Here is a 17,509-nt window from a genome sequence, read left to right as displayed (position 1 = left end):
AAAAAAAAAAAAAAAAAAGAGGCCCAAAAGGAAGTGATTGCTCAAGGTCACATCATTAGTAATATCATTAAATGATGGGAATCAAACTGAGCCTAACATCTTTTTCATTATAGCTTGATGTTTATGATCATGTTGTAGAGGGTTTTGTATGTAAGATGAGAAGCTTAAATTGAATTTGGTGGTTCACTGAAGGCTATCAATAGTTCAGGAATAGCAGGAAAGTGAAATGATCAAAACTGCTCTAGGTAAATTACTTTGGTGAACACTTATGGAATGAATGTGAATAAAGAAACTTGAAATAAGTTCACGTGGTAGGTTAAAGCAATATTTCCATGAGGGCCTGAAATTGGGAGTAGTAAAAGATTTCAGAGATATGGAAGAATAACGACTTATGACTTAGCAAACCAATGGATAGAAAGGTGAGGAAGAAGGAAGCACTCCTAAAGTTAGCAGTGCCTTTTCTTATCTTCATTGTCAATTCTTGGTGGGAAGAGAGAGTAAAGAAAAAGGAGATTGACTGAAATAAGTAAATTCCTCTGAACACAATGAAGCAAATCACCATTTCCTCCAAAACAGTGAAGAGCTTTTGAGAGGACTAACTTTGGGGAGACCTGATGATTTACTTATTTCAGGTAATCATTTAGACTTTTTCGGCTGTTCTTCTCAGAAGAGTTTCCTTTCTTCCATAACTCTCTTTTGTGCACTTTTTTTTCTTCTTGAAATTGAAGAGCAAGTGATTCTATTACATCCAGGGCTTTGAACTGGTTCATTCTGGTTTGAATCCCTGATGAGAATTTGCCTTTCCATCCAAGAGTTACTGAATCAGAATCTACATTTTAACAAGATCTCTAAGAATCTCCTGGAATCTTACAAAAATGTAGTTTCTGTTTCAGTGTGTTTAGGGAGGGAATGCAAATTCTTAGCCAGGGATTGAAGTGGATTCAACTGGTTCAAAGCCCTGATACACCAAGGACAGCAAACACAAGGTATAAGTACCATTACTCCCCTGTGGCAGACATAATTAACTGATCATGTCACTCTTTTTTGCTAGGCAATGACACATCTCAGAATTCTTCACTATCTAGCAGCAATTGTCAACCTACCTGCCAACCATAACCCATGTTTGATCTTTACTAAGTACACCAAATAATGAGCACTCTGTGAATGAAGCTTTAGGGTGTACAGCATTTACTGTATGTGAGAATTCTGATTCGTATCAGTATAATATGTATAGCATAATTAGGAAAGTATGAACTAGAGCAATGTCATACTGAGATTAAATTCAGGATACGAAAATCCACTTTTTGTTCTAAAATTATTCTTTCAGGCATGAAAGGCCACATTCCCTTCCATCTCCCAAAACTATAACAATCCAAATAAAAAGATAGTGATCAGAAGGTGTTCTACCTGCAATGAATCAGTTGTATGACTGGTAGGCAGCCCACTCTTGCCATAGCCTTGACCATGGGCAGTGAGAAGGCGTCCACATAGGTCAACTGCTGCCCTCCAATTTTTGCTGTTCTGTAAGACACAATGAAATAAGTAACAACAACAACAAAAAATCCCCACTAAAATACATAGTTGTGTGCTTTGCTGGAAGTAGCTCCATGTAGCCATTAGTAATAATGACAAGGTCAGTCAGCGGGCTGATACAAAGAAGAATGTCATTTGTCAATGTTGCATGTGTAATTAGGCAATAAGAAGAGCCAAGCATGAGATACAGTTCAAGATGAAGAAATCATAAAAACATTAACATTTAACAACTGATAGCATATAAGGAAGAGACTTACTGGAAAGTTCCCCACCTTCCTGGGAAATGTGTATGATGGTTTTCTATCTTGTGATTTCTGTCTATTTAAAATCAATAATTTAATTTTATACTATGTGTTGGACATACTTATTTGTACAGATATGAATGTGACTATAAAATAATCAATTTTATATGGTTAACAATTCTATTTTATCAGTGTGAAAAAATCAATGAACTATTGTTAATACAACATGTTATAGGTCACTCATTCAACACACAGCATGCTTTCAGATGATTTCATCTTATAACTCGAACTATGGAAAGGCTAGCTTATATTGACATAGTGGCTCATTAATTTGGAGTCACTTCTGTTTACTTTTGTCTTTATACAATAAAATGATAAATAGTTATTAATAGCAATAAATAATTTACTATGAAGCAAATGAGTGGGAAAATATAATCAGAGAATGTTTTAAACTCTTTCAAGAAGCTGAAAGTGGATGTCCAATATATGTTTTCTCAGAATTAATAGCACTCTTTTCAAAGACTTTAGCTGTACCTATTTATATAGTCAGTCAACAAACATGTTTTAAGTATTTCCTGCATGATAGAAACTGTGTAAGGCTTTTTGGGTATAGTGGTGAATGAAAGTTACACTCATGCACTCACTAAACTTATGATCTAGCAAAGAGGACAGATATTAAATATTTTTTTCAAAAATTAATTAAATGACTTTGTGTGCATGCAAAGTGCTTCTTGAATAAGTATAGGGTATTGTGATAGTATACTAACTAACTTAATCCCAGGTGGGAGTGGTGATTAAGGGAAGCTGCCTTAACGTAATGATGACCTGGATGATGATGGGAAATAAGCCAGGTCATGAAAGGCGAAGAGAACTGCATGAATGAATGCTTGGTGGTACCTCAAGGAACAGAGTGTGTCTGAGCAACTAAAATCAATGCAGTATGGCTGGAGCCTAGGCAGTAAGAGGAAGAGGGGTGACAGGTGAGAATGAAAAGGCAGGAAGGGCCTCCAGAGCCATGGGAGAGATTTTGGACTCATCTTAAGGGTAATGGAAAACCATCGAAGGGTTTTACGCAAGAGAGTGATATGATCACATTTTAAACATATGAACTAGCATATGATACATATCTATTTTATATACTAACTTACACACTGGTCTTTATTGGGAACTTTCTACACACCAGACAGAATCCTAAGCTGTGGGGATACAGAAAATATGGGTCCTGTTATCGAAGAGCTTACAAGTGAAGAATTATTTTTAACTTTTCCCTAAAGTCATCCTGAAGTCCATTTATTTGGGATTCCTCTGAACACAAGCTAATTTATGTACTATAACTTTGGAAGAAACACCTGCAGGCAAATGCAGTCACAAGACCCAAGTTTTTTGGTGGTAAGAGCTATAACTTGAGCATGCCTTGTGTCGGCTCAGTGTTATTGCAACTTTACAAAGCTGAGGAAATCTCACCTGGATGATGTGAAGATTAAATAACAACATATATAAAAGCAGTTAGCATGTTGCCCACTATGAAGCAGATATTAAAAAATAATAATGTAGGTAAAGATTTCCAAAATTGTTCTTACATAAATTTAGCCTGTTATTTTATATTCCTTTTTATAATGCTGTCATCAAGGAGTAACGCCACCTCCTCATGGAATTACCCTTCTTCTCTGACCTCTTCTTTCTACCTTTTGTGTATGTGTATGGGTATCTGCACACTAGTGAAGCTATATCATATAAGGAAAGAATATTAGCACTGAACAATGTGCATTTAAGGATCTTCCTTGTACTCCTGTGGCTTGATAGCTCATTTCTTTTTATCACTGAATAATCCTCCGTTGTATGAATGTTCCACAGTTTAGTCATTCACTTTTTAAAGGGTGTCTTGGATGCGTAAGTTCACTGTGAGTTGGAAGTGACTTGACATCATGTAACTACAACAGGAGTGTAGTGGTATCTCATTTTGGGATTGATTTTTAAATATTTTATCTCATACGTTTTTCCTTAAAATTATACTTGCTAAAGCCTGACTGGTTGGGCAATCCTACTTCCGTAGTGACACTGCCTTGGAAACCCAAGGAGGGGTCACTATGAGTCGGGTTTGACTCGATGGCACATAACAACAACAACAAAAGCCTGACTGTGAGTGCAAGCTTACATTACACCAGCAAATAAGCAGCAAACATTAACAAAACAATTAAAATACGATTTCTTCAGTTATATCTTGCAGTTTTTTTTTTTTTTTTTTTTTTTTTTGCTGAGTGTCTTTGGTTTTTTATATATAGGATCATGTCATTCACAAATAGAGATAGGTTTATTTGCAAGTTTTTTTTTTTTTTTTCTGTGTATTTGTGTCTGTTGAGGAGACTGTCATACATATAATGTAGCCAGGCAGGATTTCTGCTATTAAAGCTGTTCCTAGATCACATGATGGACTATATGTATTGATAGTCTGATATTTTTCATGAACTGGTTCTCAGCAACTAGACAAGCCCGAGAATCAACGGTTCCAGTGAAGAGAAATAGGTGCCACTCTCTCACAAGGTGTCCAAATTACAACAAAATCAATTTCAAGTAAAACAGGATTTCCATGTCCTGGTTGATAGCTTAGATATACGTTGAGACTAGTTAAGACAATTTATTAAAACTATCTTCAAATGCTTTCTCTAGTCTAAATGCAATGCAAAATTCACTTTATGTAACACAAATGGCTATGTATAATCTCTTTGAATTGCAAATGTAAAAAAGTTAGTGAGAAAGATATTCTGTCAATTTTAAACAAGTTCTAAGAAGCTCTGGTGATGAAGCGGTTAAGGTATTTGGCTACTAACCAAAAGGTTGGTGGTTTGAACCCACCAGCCACCCTGTGGAAGAAAGATGAGGTAGTCTGCCTACATTAAGATTTATAGCCTTGGAAGCCCAGTGGGGTCGCTATGAATTGGAACTGACTCAATGGTAGTGATTTTTGATATATGTATCTAACCAGATACTGTATCAAGGGGCAATTACTGCTCTCTTCCCCAATTTGCTGTTAAATATTTAAGGTTTTCCTCCTATGGCATTTGATCTAAACAGAGAGGTCAGGGAAGTCTTCCTTAAGAAAATGACTCTTAAACTGAAATTGGAAGGATGAGTAAAGTTAACAAAATGAATAGGGGAAGGAGAATTTCTAGAAGAGGAAAGAGCATGTGCAAAGCCTTGGTATGAAAGGGAGTATAGAGAGTATAAGGAGCATGAAACAAAGACTAACCTCCCCCCCAAAATACACACACAAAAAAAACAAAACGAACTCACTGCCATTGAGTCAATTTTGACTCATAGTGACCCCCTTTGGGTTTCTGAGGTGGTAAATCTTTATGGAAGTAGCTTGCCCAGTCTTCTTTCCATGGAGTGGCTGGTGGGTTTGAACTGCCAGTCTTCTGGTTAGCAATCAAGTGCCTTAGACACTACACCACCAGAGCTCCATAAACAAAGACTTGTTGTTATGTACCGTTGAGTCGGATCCGACTCATAGTGACCCCTCCTTGGGTTTCCGAGGCAGTATCACTACGGAAGTAGACTGCCCCATCTTCCTTCCGAGGAGTGGCTGGTGGGTGTGAACCGCCAGCCTTCTGGTTAGCAGTCAAGTGCCTTAGGAACTAAGCTACCAGAGCTCTAGTGTAGCTAAAATGGACCCTGTGAAAATTAAGGTCACATGAGGCTGGTGAAGCTGGTAAAAGATGGACCATAAAGGTCTTTGTAAATGTTCTAAAAGGAACAGGAAACAGAGTGACATGCTCATGATTACATTTTGAAAGTATCACTGTACTTACAATAATGAAGAATGAATTTAGGAGGGGCACAGCATAGATTTAAGTAAACCAGCTAAAAGTATATTCAATTAGTTTAGGCTGGGGGATGGCAACCTGTGAATGGCCTATGGGCCATATCTGGTCCACTGTCTGTTTTCCTACATGAACTTTTAATGGAAAACAGCTTTACTCATTTATTTACATACTGTCTATGGCTGCTTTTTGTACTGCAACAGTGCTGAGTAGTTATGGCAGATTTTGACAGAGAGTATACAGCTTGTAAAGCCTAAATATTCACTATCTAATCCTTCACTGAAAAAGACTGCCAACACTTGGTCTAGGCCACTGCTAATTTAAAGGTGTCCGTGGACTAATGACAGTCCTCAAATGGTCTGTTACCAGTTCATGATGACAAAAGTATAGAAACTGAGATACTTGTATAGACATCTGGCAGAATATTTTATGTCTATTGAATCTAAGAAGACTTGTATTTGGTATATTTGTTTCATTTTTCTCATAATTAATTATTAATTTGTGTTGAATTTTATAAATGTTTCAGTCTGCTAAAGAATGCAAAAGGAAAAACAACCTACGATATGCACATGACACAACCTTGCTTGTTCAAAGTGAAGTAAGACTTAAAACACTTAATAATAAAGACCATAGAAGACAGCCTCCAGTATAGACTACACATCAACACAAAGAAAACAAAAATCCTCACAACTGGACCTCTAGGCAACATCATGATAAATAGAAAAGACTGAAGTCAAGGATTTCATTTTACTTGGATCCACAATCCCCATGGCAGAAGCAGTCAATAAAAGAGATGATGTATTGCATTGGGCAAATCTTCTGTGAAAGATCTCTTCAATGCATTAAAGAGCAAAGATGTCATTTTGAAGACTAAGGTGCACCTGACCCAAGCCATGGTATTTCAGTAGCCTCATATACATGTGAGTGCTGGACAAGGAATAAGAAGACTGCAGAAAAATTGATGCATGTGAACTGTGGTGCTGGTAAAGAATACTGAATATATTATGGATTGCTAGAAGAAAGAACAAATCTGTCTTGGAGGAAGTACAGCTGGAATGCTCCTCAGAAGTGAGGATAGTGAGACCTTGCCTCTTGTACTTTGGATATATTATCAGGAAAGGCCAGTCCCTGGAGAAGACAGGCTTGGCAATGCAGATAACAAAAAAAGGAAGACCTTCATAAGATGGATTGACACAGTGGCTGCAACAATGGGCTCAAATATAACAATTGTGAGGATTGTACAGGGCTGGGCAGTGTTTTGTTCTGTTGTACATAAAGTTGCTATGTGTTAAAACTAACTTGACAGCACCTAACAAAAACAGAAACAGACATTTGACTCAATGATGTTAGATAGGAACTGTATCTGCCTGTTCCTACTTATGTACAAATTAGACTTAAAGACAAACTTAGCAATGGAACTTGTTTGCAATCCAAGGACTACCTGTATACGGATGGTGGTGCCATTCCCTGAGAAAGGCAATAATGGAAAAGGGACAGATTTCAGGAAGTTTGATTCTAGACAATGTTGAATTTGAGGGACTTTTAAGACATTCAAGAGAAGAAAAATAAAGCCCTGGATAAATAGGTCTGATGTTTAGAAGGCCTGAGATATAAATTTGGGAACGTGGTGCAGTGAATGACTTAATACAGCCCTTCTAGCTACAGTCGACCATTTTATGATTTATTGTAAATCCTAGCCTCTATGCCTGTGCCCCATTTTGGAGTACATTATGTTTTATGTTAATAAGACAGGATTAGGGTGGAATGTATCTCAAGTCACTGCTTTACTAGAGGATATGACTCAAGTCATCCCCCTTAGTATCCTTGAGGTTATAGTCTGCATCCAATATATATGAATTCTTTGGCAAAGTTCTCTCTTGCTCTAGATTCCATTTTGTCAAGGCCATGGCTTTTTGCTTGATTTATTAACTAGCCTATGTTGGTCATATGGGCCACCAGTTTTCAAGTCTGCCCTAGCCTGTTATTCAGTGTTTGATATCAACACAATATCATCAATATAATGTATCACTACACTTGAGATCCACACAAGTCCAAAACTCTTCTAACCAAATTATGACAGTAAGCCAGTGAATTCATTCAGGTGATCATGTGGCAACACACTGAAAGTAAATTGGGATCCTTCCTGTGGGAAAGGAAACTGCGGCTGACTCTTTTCTAATATGGGGCTTAACTATAGCAAGGATTGTCAAGATGGCTCACAACTGGGCAGTGTTTTGTTCTGTCGTACACAGGATCACTGTGAGTCAGAGCTAACAAGATGGAAAAATTTTGGGGAACAACTCAGGCAGAAGCCACTTGACATTCTTCAGACAACCAAGAATAAATTGCTGTCACTACCTACCCCTATGACTAAGCAGGAGGCCCAATGTTTGGTTGGCATATTTGGATTTTGGAAAACATATTATACATCTGGGAATACTGCTGGCTCCCATCCATAAAACTACTTGGAAGAAAACTGTGTTTACATGGAGGCCTAAGTAACACCAAGCTGTGTCTGAATTATAGAAAGCAGGTTTACTCTCCTTGCCTTTATGTCCTGATGATCTACATGTGGACATGATTTTGGAGATGCCTGCCATATGTGCTTATGCAGACTGGAGCTTATGGCAGAAACCTGAGAATGCTGCCTCACTGAGACCATTGGGATTCTGGACCAAGAAATTTCCATATGCTGCAGCATGATATATGCCATTTGAAAGGCAATTACTCACTTGCTATTGGACATTAATTGAGACTGTCTTAATAACAAAAGGACATAAAATCATCACAAGACCTGAAATACCCATAATGTCTTGGGTGATGTCAGAGAAAACCTCTAATAAGGAAGGCCATGCCCAATTTTGTTCCATAATAAAATGAAAATGTTTCATACAACAAGCTACTAGGGGAATGCAGGGAGGCACCCACCATATCCACAAGCAGGTAGTCTGTTTTCCCATGGGTCCTGCCATTTGTAGCTCCCTGGTGACAAGGGCATTGTTGATCCAATATAATCAATTCACCATGCATATGCTGGGCCTTCCCCTCAGAGAATCTGCCCCTTAGCCATCTGTAACCTCTCTCTTTCTTATTGGCCAACAGAGCAGTCCTTATTAGCATTTTGTGCCTCAGAGGATACAAAGGGATATTTCTCAATTCACACCATTTATGTACTGCTTCAGTCTCCCCATGTGTGCTCATTTCATGTACCCATTTGGTACCAGTGTGGTAAATTGTTTGATTTCACAGCTGCTGCTTCAATGGCTGCTGATTGTTGATCCAAGTAAAATGAAATTCCTGACAACTTCAATCTCTTCTTCATTTATCATGATGTTGTTATTGGTCTAGTAGTGTGCAAGTCTGTTTTCTTCATGTTGAGATGTATCCATACTGAAGACTGTATGATTTTCATCAGTAAGTGTGGTGGTTAAGTTTGTGTGTCAACTTGGCTGTTGGCCTGGTTGTGTGGCTGGGCAGCTGAATGTAGTTATTCCCTATGGTGAGATTGGTAATTAACTTCATGGTGGAATCTATTGGAGCAGCTGAGTAGCTGCTTTGAGTATGTGGTCTGGTTCCTGTATATAAGAAACAGCTTTGGGAATGGTCTCCAGCTTATGGCATGCTTCAACCCTGCATGTAGTTGAGTCATTGTTCAGCAGCCTGCCATGCTCTGCTGATCTGGGAACTTTTAATGGACTTAAATTAATGGCCTGCTGTGTGGTTTGGTAATATCCAGATTGTGCCTTATTACTTGTCAACCTTGGGCTTGTTAGCCTCAGCAGCCAGCAGCTGAGTAAAGAGAAGCCCCCAGCTTCAGTGGGCCAGGAGCAGGAGGCAGAGCTGAAACCCAACATTGAGGGGCTTTCACCCAGCCCCTAAAGTCTGGCACTTTGAACTCGGACTTAAAGCCTCCAAAGTATAAGACAATAAACTCCTGTTTCTTCAAGCCCTCCCATTTGTGGTATATTCAAGTCATCTTCACTTTCCAAGGCTGTGTCATCTGCATATTGAATAATGAGCCTTCTAATCTTGATGCCACATTCTTCTTCATAGTGTCCAGATTTTCAGATTATTTGCTCTGTATATGGTTTGAATATGTATGGTGAAAGGAAACAGCCCTGAAGTACACCTTTCCTGATTTTAAACCACACACAATTCCCTTCTTTTGTCTGAGTGACTGCCTCTTGGTCTATGTACAGGTTTTCATGAGCACAATTATATGTTTTGGAATTCCCATTCTTCCCAATGTTATTCACAATTTGTTATGATTCACACTGTCAAATGTCTTGGCATAGTCCATAAAACACAGGTAAACATTTTTCTGGTACTCTTTGCTTTCAGCCAAGGTCCATCTGACATCAGCAATGATATCCCTCATTTTAAGTCCTCTTCTGAATCCAGCTTGAATTTCTGGCAGTTCCCTGTTGATGTACTGCTGCAACAGTTTTTGAATTATTGTCAGCAAAATTTTACTTGTATGTGATATTAATGATACTGTTCAATAAATTCCACATTCTGTAGGATCACCTTTAGAATGGGCATAAAAATAGATCTTTTCCAGTCCACTGACCAAGTAGCTGGCTTCCAAATTTCTTGGCATAAATGAGTGAGCACTTCCAGCATAGCATTTGTTTGCTGAGACATCTCAATGGGTATGAAGTCAATTCCTGGAGCCTTATTTTCTGCTAATTCCTTCCATGTAGCTTGGACTTCTTCCTTTAATACCATTGGTAATTGATCATATGCCACCTTCTGAAATGGCTGAACATTAGCCAATTATTTTTGGTATAGTGACTCTTTATTCCTTCCATTTTCTTTTGATTCTTCATGCATTGTTGAAATTTTGCCCAGAGAATCCATCAATATTGCAACTCGAGGCTTGAATTTTTTCTTCAGTTCTTTCAGCTTGAGAAATGCTGAGTGTGTTTTTCCCTTTTGGTTTTCTAACTCCAAGTCTTTGAACATTTCGTTATAATACTTTACTTTGCCTTCTTGAGCCAACCACCTTTTGAAATTTTCTGTTCAGATCTTTTACTTCATCATTTCTTCCATTTGCTTTAGCTACTCTCCATTCAAAAGCAAGGTTCAGCGTCCCTTCTGATATTCATTTTGGTATTTTCTTTCTTTCCTATCTTTCTAATGACCTTTTGCTTTCTTCATGTATGATGCCCTGGATGTCACCCCAACACCTTATCTGGTCCTCGGTCACTGATGCTTAATGTATCAAACTATTCTTCAGATTATCTCTAAATCCAGGTGAGATAGACTCAAGGTCATATTTTGGCTCTTACGGATTTTTCTTCAGCTTCAACTTAACCTTTCATAAGAGAAATTGGTGGTCTGTTCCACAGTCAGCCGCTGGCCTTATTCGGACTGATGACAATGAGTTTTTCCATTGTCTGTTTTCACAGGTGTAGTCAATTTGATTCCTGTGCATTCCATCTGGCAAAGTCCACATGTATAGTTGCCATTTATGTTGTTGAAAAAAAGGTATTTTCAGTGACTAAGTCATTGGTCATGCAAAATTCTATCATGTGATCGCTGGTGTTATTTCTATCACCAAAGCTGTATTTTCTAATTACTGATGCTGCTTCTTTGTTTTCAACTTTCTCATTTCAATCATCAATAATTATGAATGCATCTTGTTTGAATGTTTGGTCAATTTCATACTGCAGAAATTGATACAAATCTTCAATTTCTTCATCTTTGGCTTTAGCGGTTGGTGCACAAATCTGAATAATAGTTTTATGGGGTCTTCTTTGTAGGTGCATGGATATTATCCTATCACTGACAGCACTGTACTTCAGGATCTTGAAATCTTTTTTATGATGAATGTGACACCATTCCTCTTCAATTTGTCATTTCTAGCATAGCAACAATGTGACTGTCTGATTCAAAATGGCCAATACCAGTCTATTTCAGCTCACTAATGCCTAAGATATTGAAATTCATGCATTCCATTTCATTTTTGATAACTTCCAATTTTCCTAGATACATACTTTTGTATATTCTATGTTCTAGTTCTTAATGGATGTTCGTAGCTCTTTCTTCTCATTTTGAATTGTGCCACATCAGCAAAGGAAGGTCCCAAAAGCTTTACTCCATCCGTGTTATTAAGGGCACCCCTCTTTGAGGAGGTTGTTCTTCCCTAGTCATAACTTTGACTGGCTTCCAACTAGAGGGGTTCAGTTTCCAGCACTATATCAGACAATGTTTCAGTGCTTTTTATCAGATTTTCAGTGGCTAATTTTTTCAGAAGTGGACTACCTCTTCCTTTAGTCTATAAGGCTCACTGAAACCTGTCCACCCTGGATGAACCTGCTAGTATTTTAAATACCTGTGGCATAGCTTCTAGCATCACAGCAACACACAAGCCACCACAGTATGACAAAGTGACAGACAAATGGTGGGAGGTTGTGATAAACAACTAAAAATGTCTATAAGGTTCGTTGAGATGAAAGTAAGTAGTGGCTTTACTGAGAGAAGGTTAAGTGTAGAGATGGAAGTGGAAGTCAGACTGTAATAAAATACATGGAAAATGAAGCAGTGAGGTAAGTAAATCTCAGAAGTTTTGGCTATCAAGAGGAGGCCACAGATAAGGCAGTAGTGGAGGTTGAGAGACTAAGTTTTTGCTTGTTTCTTGTTTAAAATTTTATTTATTTTGTTGTTGAGAATATATACACAACAGAACAGACATAAATTCAACAGTTTTCACATGTATAATTCAGTGATATTGATTACATTCTTCGAGTTGTGAAGGTGCTTCTGTTTGATGGCTCTAACGTTAGGAAGAAGGTCATTCATCTTTAAGAATGAGAATTAAATGTAGGGTTTGATGTGTGAAAGCAGTTGAAATAGTTTTAAAAGTATTAGGAGATGCCTGGGAAACCTAATAGGATAACCAAGGAATGTTGAAGGCCCATTTGAAGTTGATGAGAATACATTTATGTATGCTTAGTTGTGGTACTTCCTCCAGCATGACTCAGCTGCCGAGGTATAGGCACAGAGGATGTAGTAGACTTGATTCATTAAGCACTGGGGCTTCCTGAGATATATGCAATGAAAAAAATGAAGGAGCAGTGATGTTTGAGGTTTTGATTAGAGGATTTTTGAAATGTGGACCACAGAAAACAAGTTGGGTAAGAAAGAAGTGAAGAAATGAAGTAGTGATATACAGAAGGACTAATAGGCTAGAATTTCTATTAATATAGAAGAATAACATTTGTGGTAGTAGTTAAACATGCTAGCTGGGAAGAAAGAATGTTGTAATAAGAGAGTGGTATGCATTAATGATTTTGGAGCTGGAGTGGCATGGGTGATCAGAAGGCCTAAGTGTGACCATGGGAGACAGTGACTTACAAAATTGAAGAAGACAGTTCTTGTGTGGATGAAAGAATTAAGATTCATCCATTTATTCATTATCTTCTTTACTCTCTTCTCTGGGGGAATTATTTTAATATATGTTACTCATAGGGACACACAAAAATGGTCATAATAACTCAATTCATTGCCATTGGAGTCCATTCCAACTTAAGGCAACCCCTTGTGTTACAGAGTAGAACTGCTCTATAGGGCTTTCTTGGCTGTAATCTTTTTGGAATCAGATTACCAGGCTTTTTTCCTGTGGTGGTCCTGGATGGGTTTGAATCTTCAGGTTCATAGTCAAAAGGAAATGGTTTGCATCACCCAGGGACCTTAATGGCAATACTACTACTTACTTTTTAATGCTGATATGATGAAACATACACAAACACCATGTTCTTGGAGATTTCAGAGAATGAAGAAGGTGATGAGTAAATGCTGGGTGATTATGAATTCTCTTGTCTATTTCATTCAGCAAATATTTATTAATTGTCTATTATGTGACAAGTACTGTGGTAGGCTCTGGGGATATAATGGTAAACAACAAGATCATGGTAAGCACGGAAAGCCTCTGATGTCAAGTTCCAAGATTAGACTTTACTTACTAACCATAAGGGATGAATAGATATTTGTAAGCAGAGAAAACCAAAAAGAAACCAAACTCACAGCTGCCAAGTTGGTTCTGACTCATAGCAACCCCTCCTTGGGTTTCCGAGGCGGTATCACTACAGAAGTAGATAGCCCAACCTGCCTTCTTGGAAGTGGCTGGTGGGTTTGAACCACAAACCTTCTAGTTAACAGTCACATGCCTTAGGCACTATGCCACCAGAGCTCCCCAAAGCAGAGAAATAAGTTTAGAAATAAAAATTTTGAAAAACTGATCTAGTGGGAGTATAGAAGCTGTTGTTGTTGTTGTTATGTGCCGTCGAGTTGGCCCCAACTCATAGCGACCCCTCCTTGGGTTTCCGAGGCAGTATCACTACGGAAGTAGGATTGCCCAACCTTCCTTCCGAGGAGTGGCTGGTGGGTTTGAACCGCCAGCCTTCTGGTTAGCAGTCAAGTGCTTTAGCCACTATGCTACCAGAGCTCCTATAGAAGCTGTAGTGAATGGGAAAATCTGCAGGAAAGTAAAAAGCTAGAGGCTATTTCAATAGTCTAGATATGAAGTGATACGAGCCTTAACCAGGCTGGCAGTGGTGGGTATATATATATATATGACCAATGAAGGAAGGAAAGATAAAGACAGACTAAAAACAAACTCAACAGGATTCGGTTACTAGTCAAGAGATGAAAGAGATGAAGAAATTAAAAAAAAAAATAATAAGAAATTTTGAAGTATGGATGACTGGCAAATCAGTTACTACTGATATAAGGTAAGTTGGATACAGTAATGCCAGCAGAAAGTTCAGTTAGGTTTTATAAAACCATGGAAAATAGTGGAATATTCAAATAGAAGTATCTAGTAAACATGTGCAGTGAAAGATGGAAGGTCAGGAGAGAAGACAACATGGAGAAGTGGATTTGGAAGTAGAATACATATGTTGTTGTCATCAGGTGTCATTGACTCATCTCTGACTCACAATGACTCTATGCACAGCAGAATGAGTACATATGGAAAACATATAGGGTAGAGCTAACCCAATGAGAGCCAGACTCTCCTAAGGAGAGAAAGGACCCAAAGTGAGCATAAACCTTGAGTTACGCCCATTGAGAAAAGAGGAAACAGTGAAAGGAGAGGGAAGGAATGTTGATATGTTCTAAAGAAAAGAAAAGTAGGCCTCTATCATGTGTGTACAACTCAAATTGCAAGGATAGGATTACTAACAATATGAAATAAAAGAGAATGCATGATAGCTGACAAATACCTGAATGTCAAGTTACTGGCTACTTTGGAGAAAAGGAATTTGTGAGAATTAGGATGTGAGTGGATGGTAAGACAAGGTAAGTATAGGTAATTTATTCAATAAGCTTGACTGCTAAAGCTGTCTTAGCTCTTTCTCAACAATCAGTTACAGAACACCTATTAGAAAGTATGCCATATGCTAGATGACAAGAATACAAAGACAAATTTGGTATGAGAGACAGAGACAGAAATGAATAATTATAAAAAAAACTAAAAAAACTCATGGCGTCGAGTAGGTCCCGACTCACAGTGACCCCTCCTTGGGTTTCCAAGGCAGTAAGTATCTCTACGGGAGAAGATTGCCCAATCTTCCTTCCGAGGAGTAGCTGGTGGGTTTGAATTGCCAGCCTTCTGGTTAGCAGTCAAATGCCTTAGGTACTACACAACTAGAGCTCCATATGCTAGGTCACAGGAATACAAAGACAAATTTGGTATGAGAGACAGAGATATAAATGAATAATTATGTAAGAATATTAGGACAGATTCACACACACAACTAGATACTTAGCAACTGTGGGAGAAACTAACTCAGACTGGTGAAGCAGAAGTGGGGAGTCTTGCAAAATGAGTAAAATTTCAGCTAGACAAGGAAGGGAGAAAGGCATCCCAAAAAGGATTCAAAACAGGCAAACAAATGAAAAGGCAAAGAAATAAAAGCAAAAAGCCCTGTGAAGACACACTGTTAGTCGTTTAAGTTTGTAGAATAAGGAAAAGAAATGTTAAGTGAGCAGAGTGCTTTCAAGGAGTTGAAAGATGGATGTGACTGGAGTCTGGAGAGGATGTGGAGAAGTGGCAGGGGTGAGGCTAGAATGGTAGGCAGGGTTCAGGGTTTCAGGCAGGAGGAAGGGATGAAAGGATCACTGTGATAATGTGTAAAAGAAAGAATTCTAAGGAATAAAATTTAAAAGTGGAGTGACTGTTGCCAGATCATACTGACATGTTTATTTGGATTAAAAATGAAGTGAGACTTCTCCTAAGATAAAATATGCCTGATTGACTGATTGGTTTTGCAATTAGTACTGACTGCCAAGTAGGTCACATGGCAGGCATCTCCCCAAAATTGAATGAGCTTAATTTGTAGTCCTAGGTTTTGATGAAAATATATTTAAAGCACATATGCAACATACAATATGTTAGAAATTAATTACATCCTTTGCAATTATTTAAATTTATAATGAAACATTATAGATGATTTAAAAATGCGTGAGGTGAGGCTACGTGCACAAATAAGTTTGAAGACCTCTGAACTAGAAGACTAGTGAAACAGGCATTAAGTAACAAGTGACTGATTTAGCACTGGAGTGAAGGAGGTACATTAGAAGAGGCAGAACATTTATATAAAATATTTATTGTTGGTGTTAGGTGCTATCAAATTGATTTTGACTCATAGCAACCCTACGTACAATAGAACAAAACACTACCTGATCCTACACTATCCTCGCAAATTTTCAGTATTTCCAGATTTCTGATTAGGGTAAATTAGGGTGCTATCATTAGCTAATAAAGGGAATATAGGAGAAGCAGCAGGTTAGGGTGATGAGAATAGAGAAAATATAATATGTATTGATACTTTTACATACATTACTGTCATACATGATGTTTTAAATAATGTTACCTAACACCTATGCTTTCCAGCAGTGTATCAGACAGTGTTTCACTGTTATTCATAAGGTTTTCACTGGCCAATTCTTTGAGAAGTAGATGGCCCTTTCCGTCTTCCGAATCTTAGTCTGGAAGCTCCACTGAAACCTGCCCAGCATGGGTGATCCTGCTGGTATTTGAAATACCTGTGGCATAGCCTCCAGCCTCACAGCAACACACAAACCACAACACGACAAACCGACAGATGAGTGGTGCAACTCTACTGCTAAAGACCTCCTTAAAGTGCTGAAGAGCAAAGATGTCTCTGAACACTAAAGTGAGCCTGACCTAAGCCATGGTATTTTTAATATGCATGTGAAAGCTGGACAATGAATAAAGAAGACCAAAGAAGAGTTGATACTTTTGAGTTGCAGTGTTGGCGAAGAATACTGAAAGTACCATGGACTGCCAGAAGAACTAACAGATCTGTCCTGGAAGAAGTATAGCTGAGTGCTCCTTGGAAGCAAGAACGGCCAGACTTTATCTCACCTTGTTTGGTCATGTTGTCAGAAAGGACCACTCCCTGGAGAAGGATATCATGCTTGGTAAAGTGCAGGATCAACAAAAAAGGGGAAGGCCTTAAATGAGATGGACTGACACAGTGGCTGCAATGATGGGCTCAGGTATAGCCAGGATTGTGAGGCTGGTGCAGGACCAGGCAATGTTTAGTTCTGTTGTACACAGGGTCACTATGAGTTGGAGCTGACTTGATAGCATTTAACAACAACACTTATGCTGTCCGAATCTACCAGCTGCTCTGTGAAACAAAGATGAAGCAATGCACTTCTGTAAAGATTTACAGCCCTGGAAACCCTATGGGGCAGTTCTATTCTGTTCTGTTTGCTATGAGTCAGAACTGACTCAATGCCAGTTTTTTTTTTTTTTTTCCCAGTAACACCTATACATACCACCTGAATCCTTCTCCACATGGTAGAAACTAGAAAATAGTAAAGTATGAAGAAAAAAAAGAAAGCCAATTGTGAACTATGATATATATATTAAAAAAA

General features: G+C 38.3%; 1 protein-coding gene across 1 annotated transcript in view; it reads right to left on the bottom strand.

Annotated features, from left to right (window-relative positions):
* The window catches only part of TRAPPC12 (trafficking protein particle complex subunit 12), a 226,615-nt gene that overhangs the window by 155,596 nt on the left and 53,510 nt on the right, over nucleotides 1-17,509 (bottom strand). Inside the window, exon 3 of the mRNA XM_007948126.1 lies at nucleotides 1,408-1,521. Coding sequence (XP_007946317.1) covers nucleotides 1,408-1,521 — 114 coding nt within the window. The remainder of the gene's footprint in view (nucleotides 1-1,407; nucleotides 1,522-17,509) is intronic.

This window comes from Orycteropus afer, unplaced genomic scaffold (assembly GCF_000298275.1).
Source record: "Orycteropus afer afer isolate SDZICR_OR568_19922 unplaced genomic scaffold, OryAfe1.0 scaffold00204, whole genome shotgun sequence".
Taxonomy (NCBI): domain Eukaryota; kingdom Metazoa; phylum Chordata; class Mammalia; order Tubulidentata; family Orycteropodidae; genus Orycteropus; species Orycteropus afer.
The sequence above is the reverse complement of the archived record's forward strand: the minus strand, read 5'-3'. Positions and strand labels throughout refer to the sequence as shown.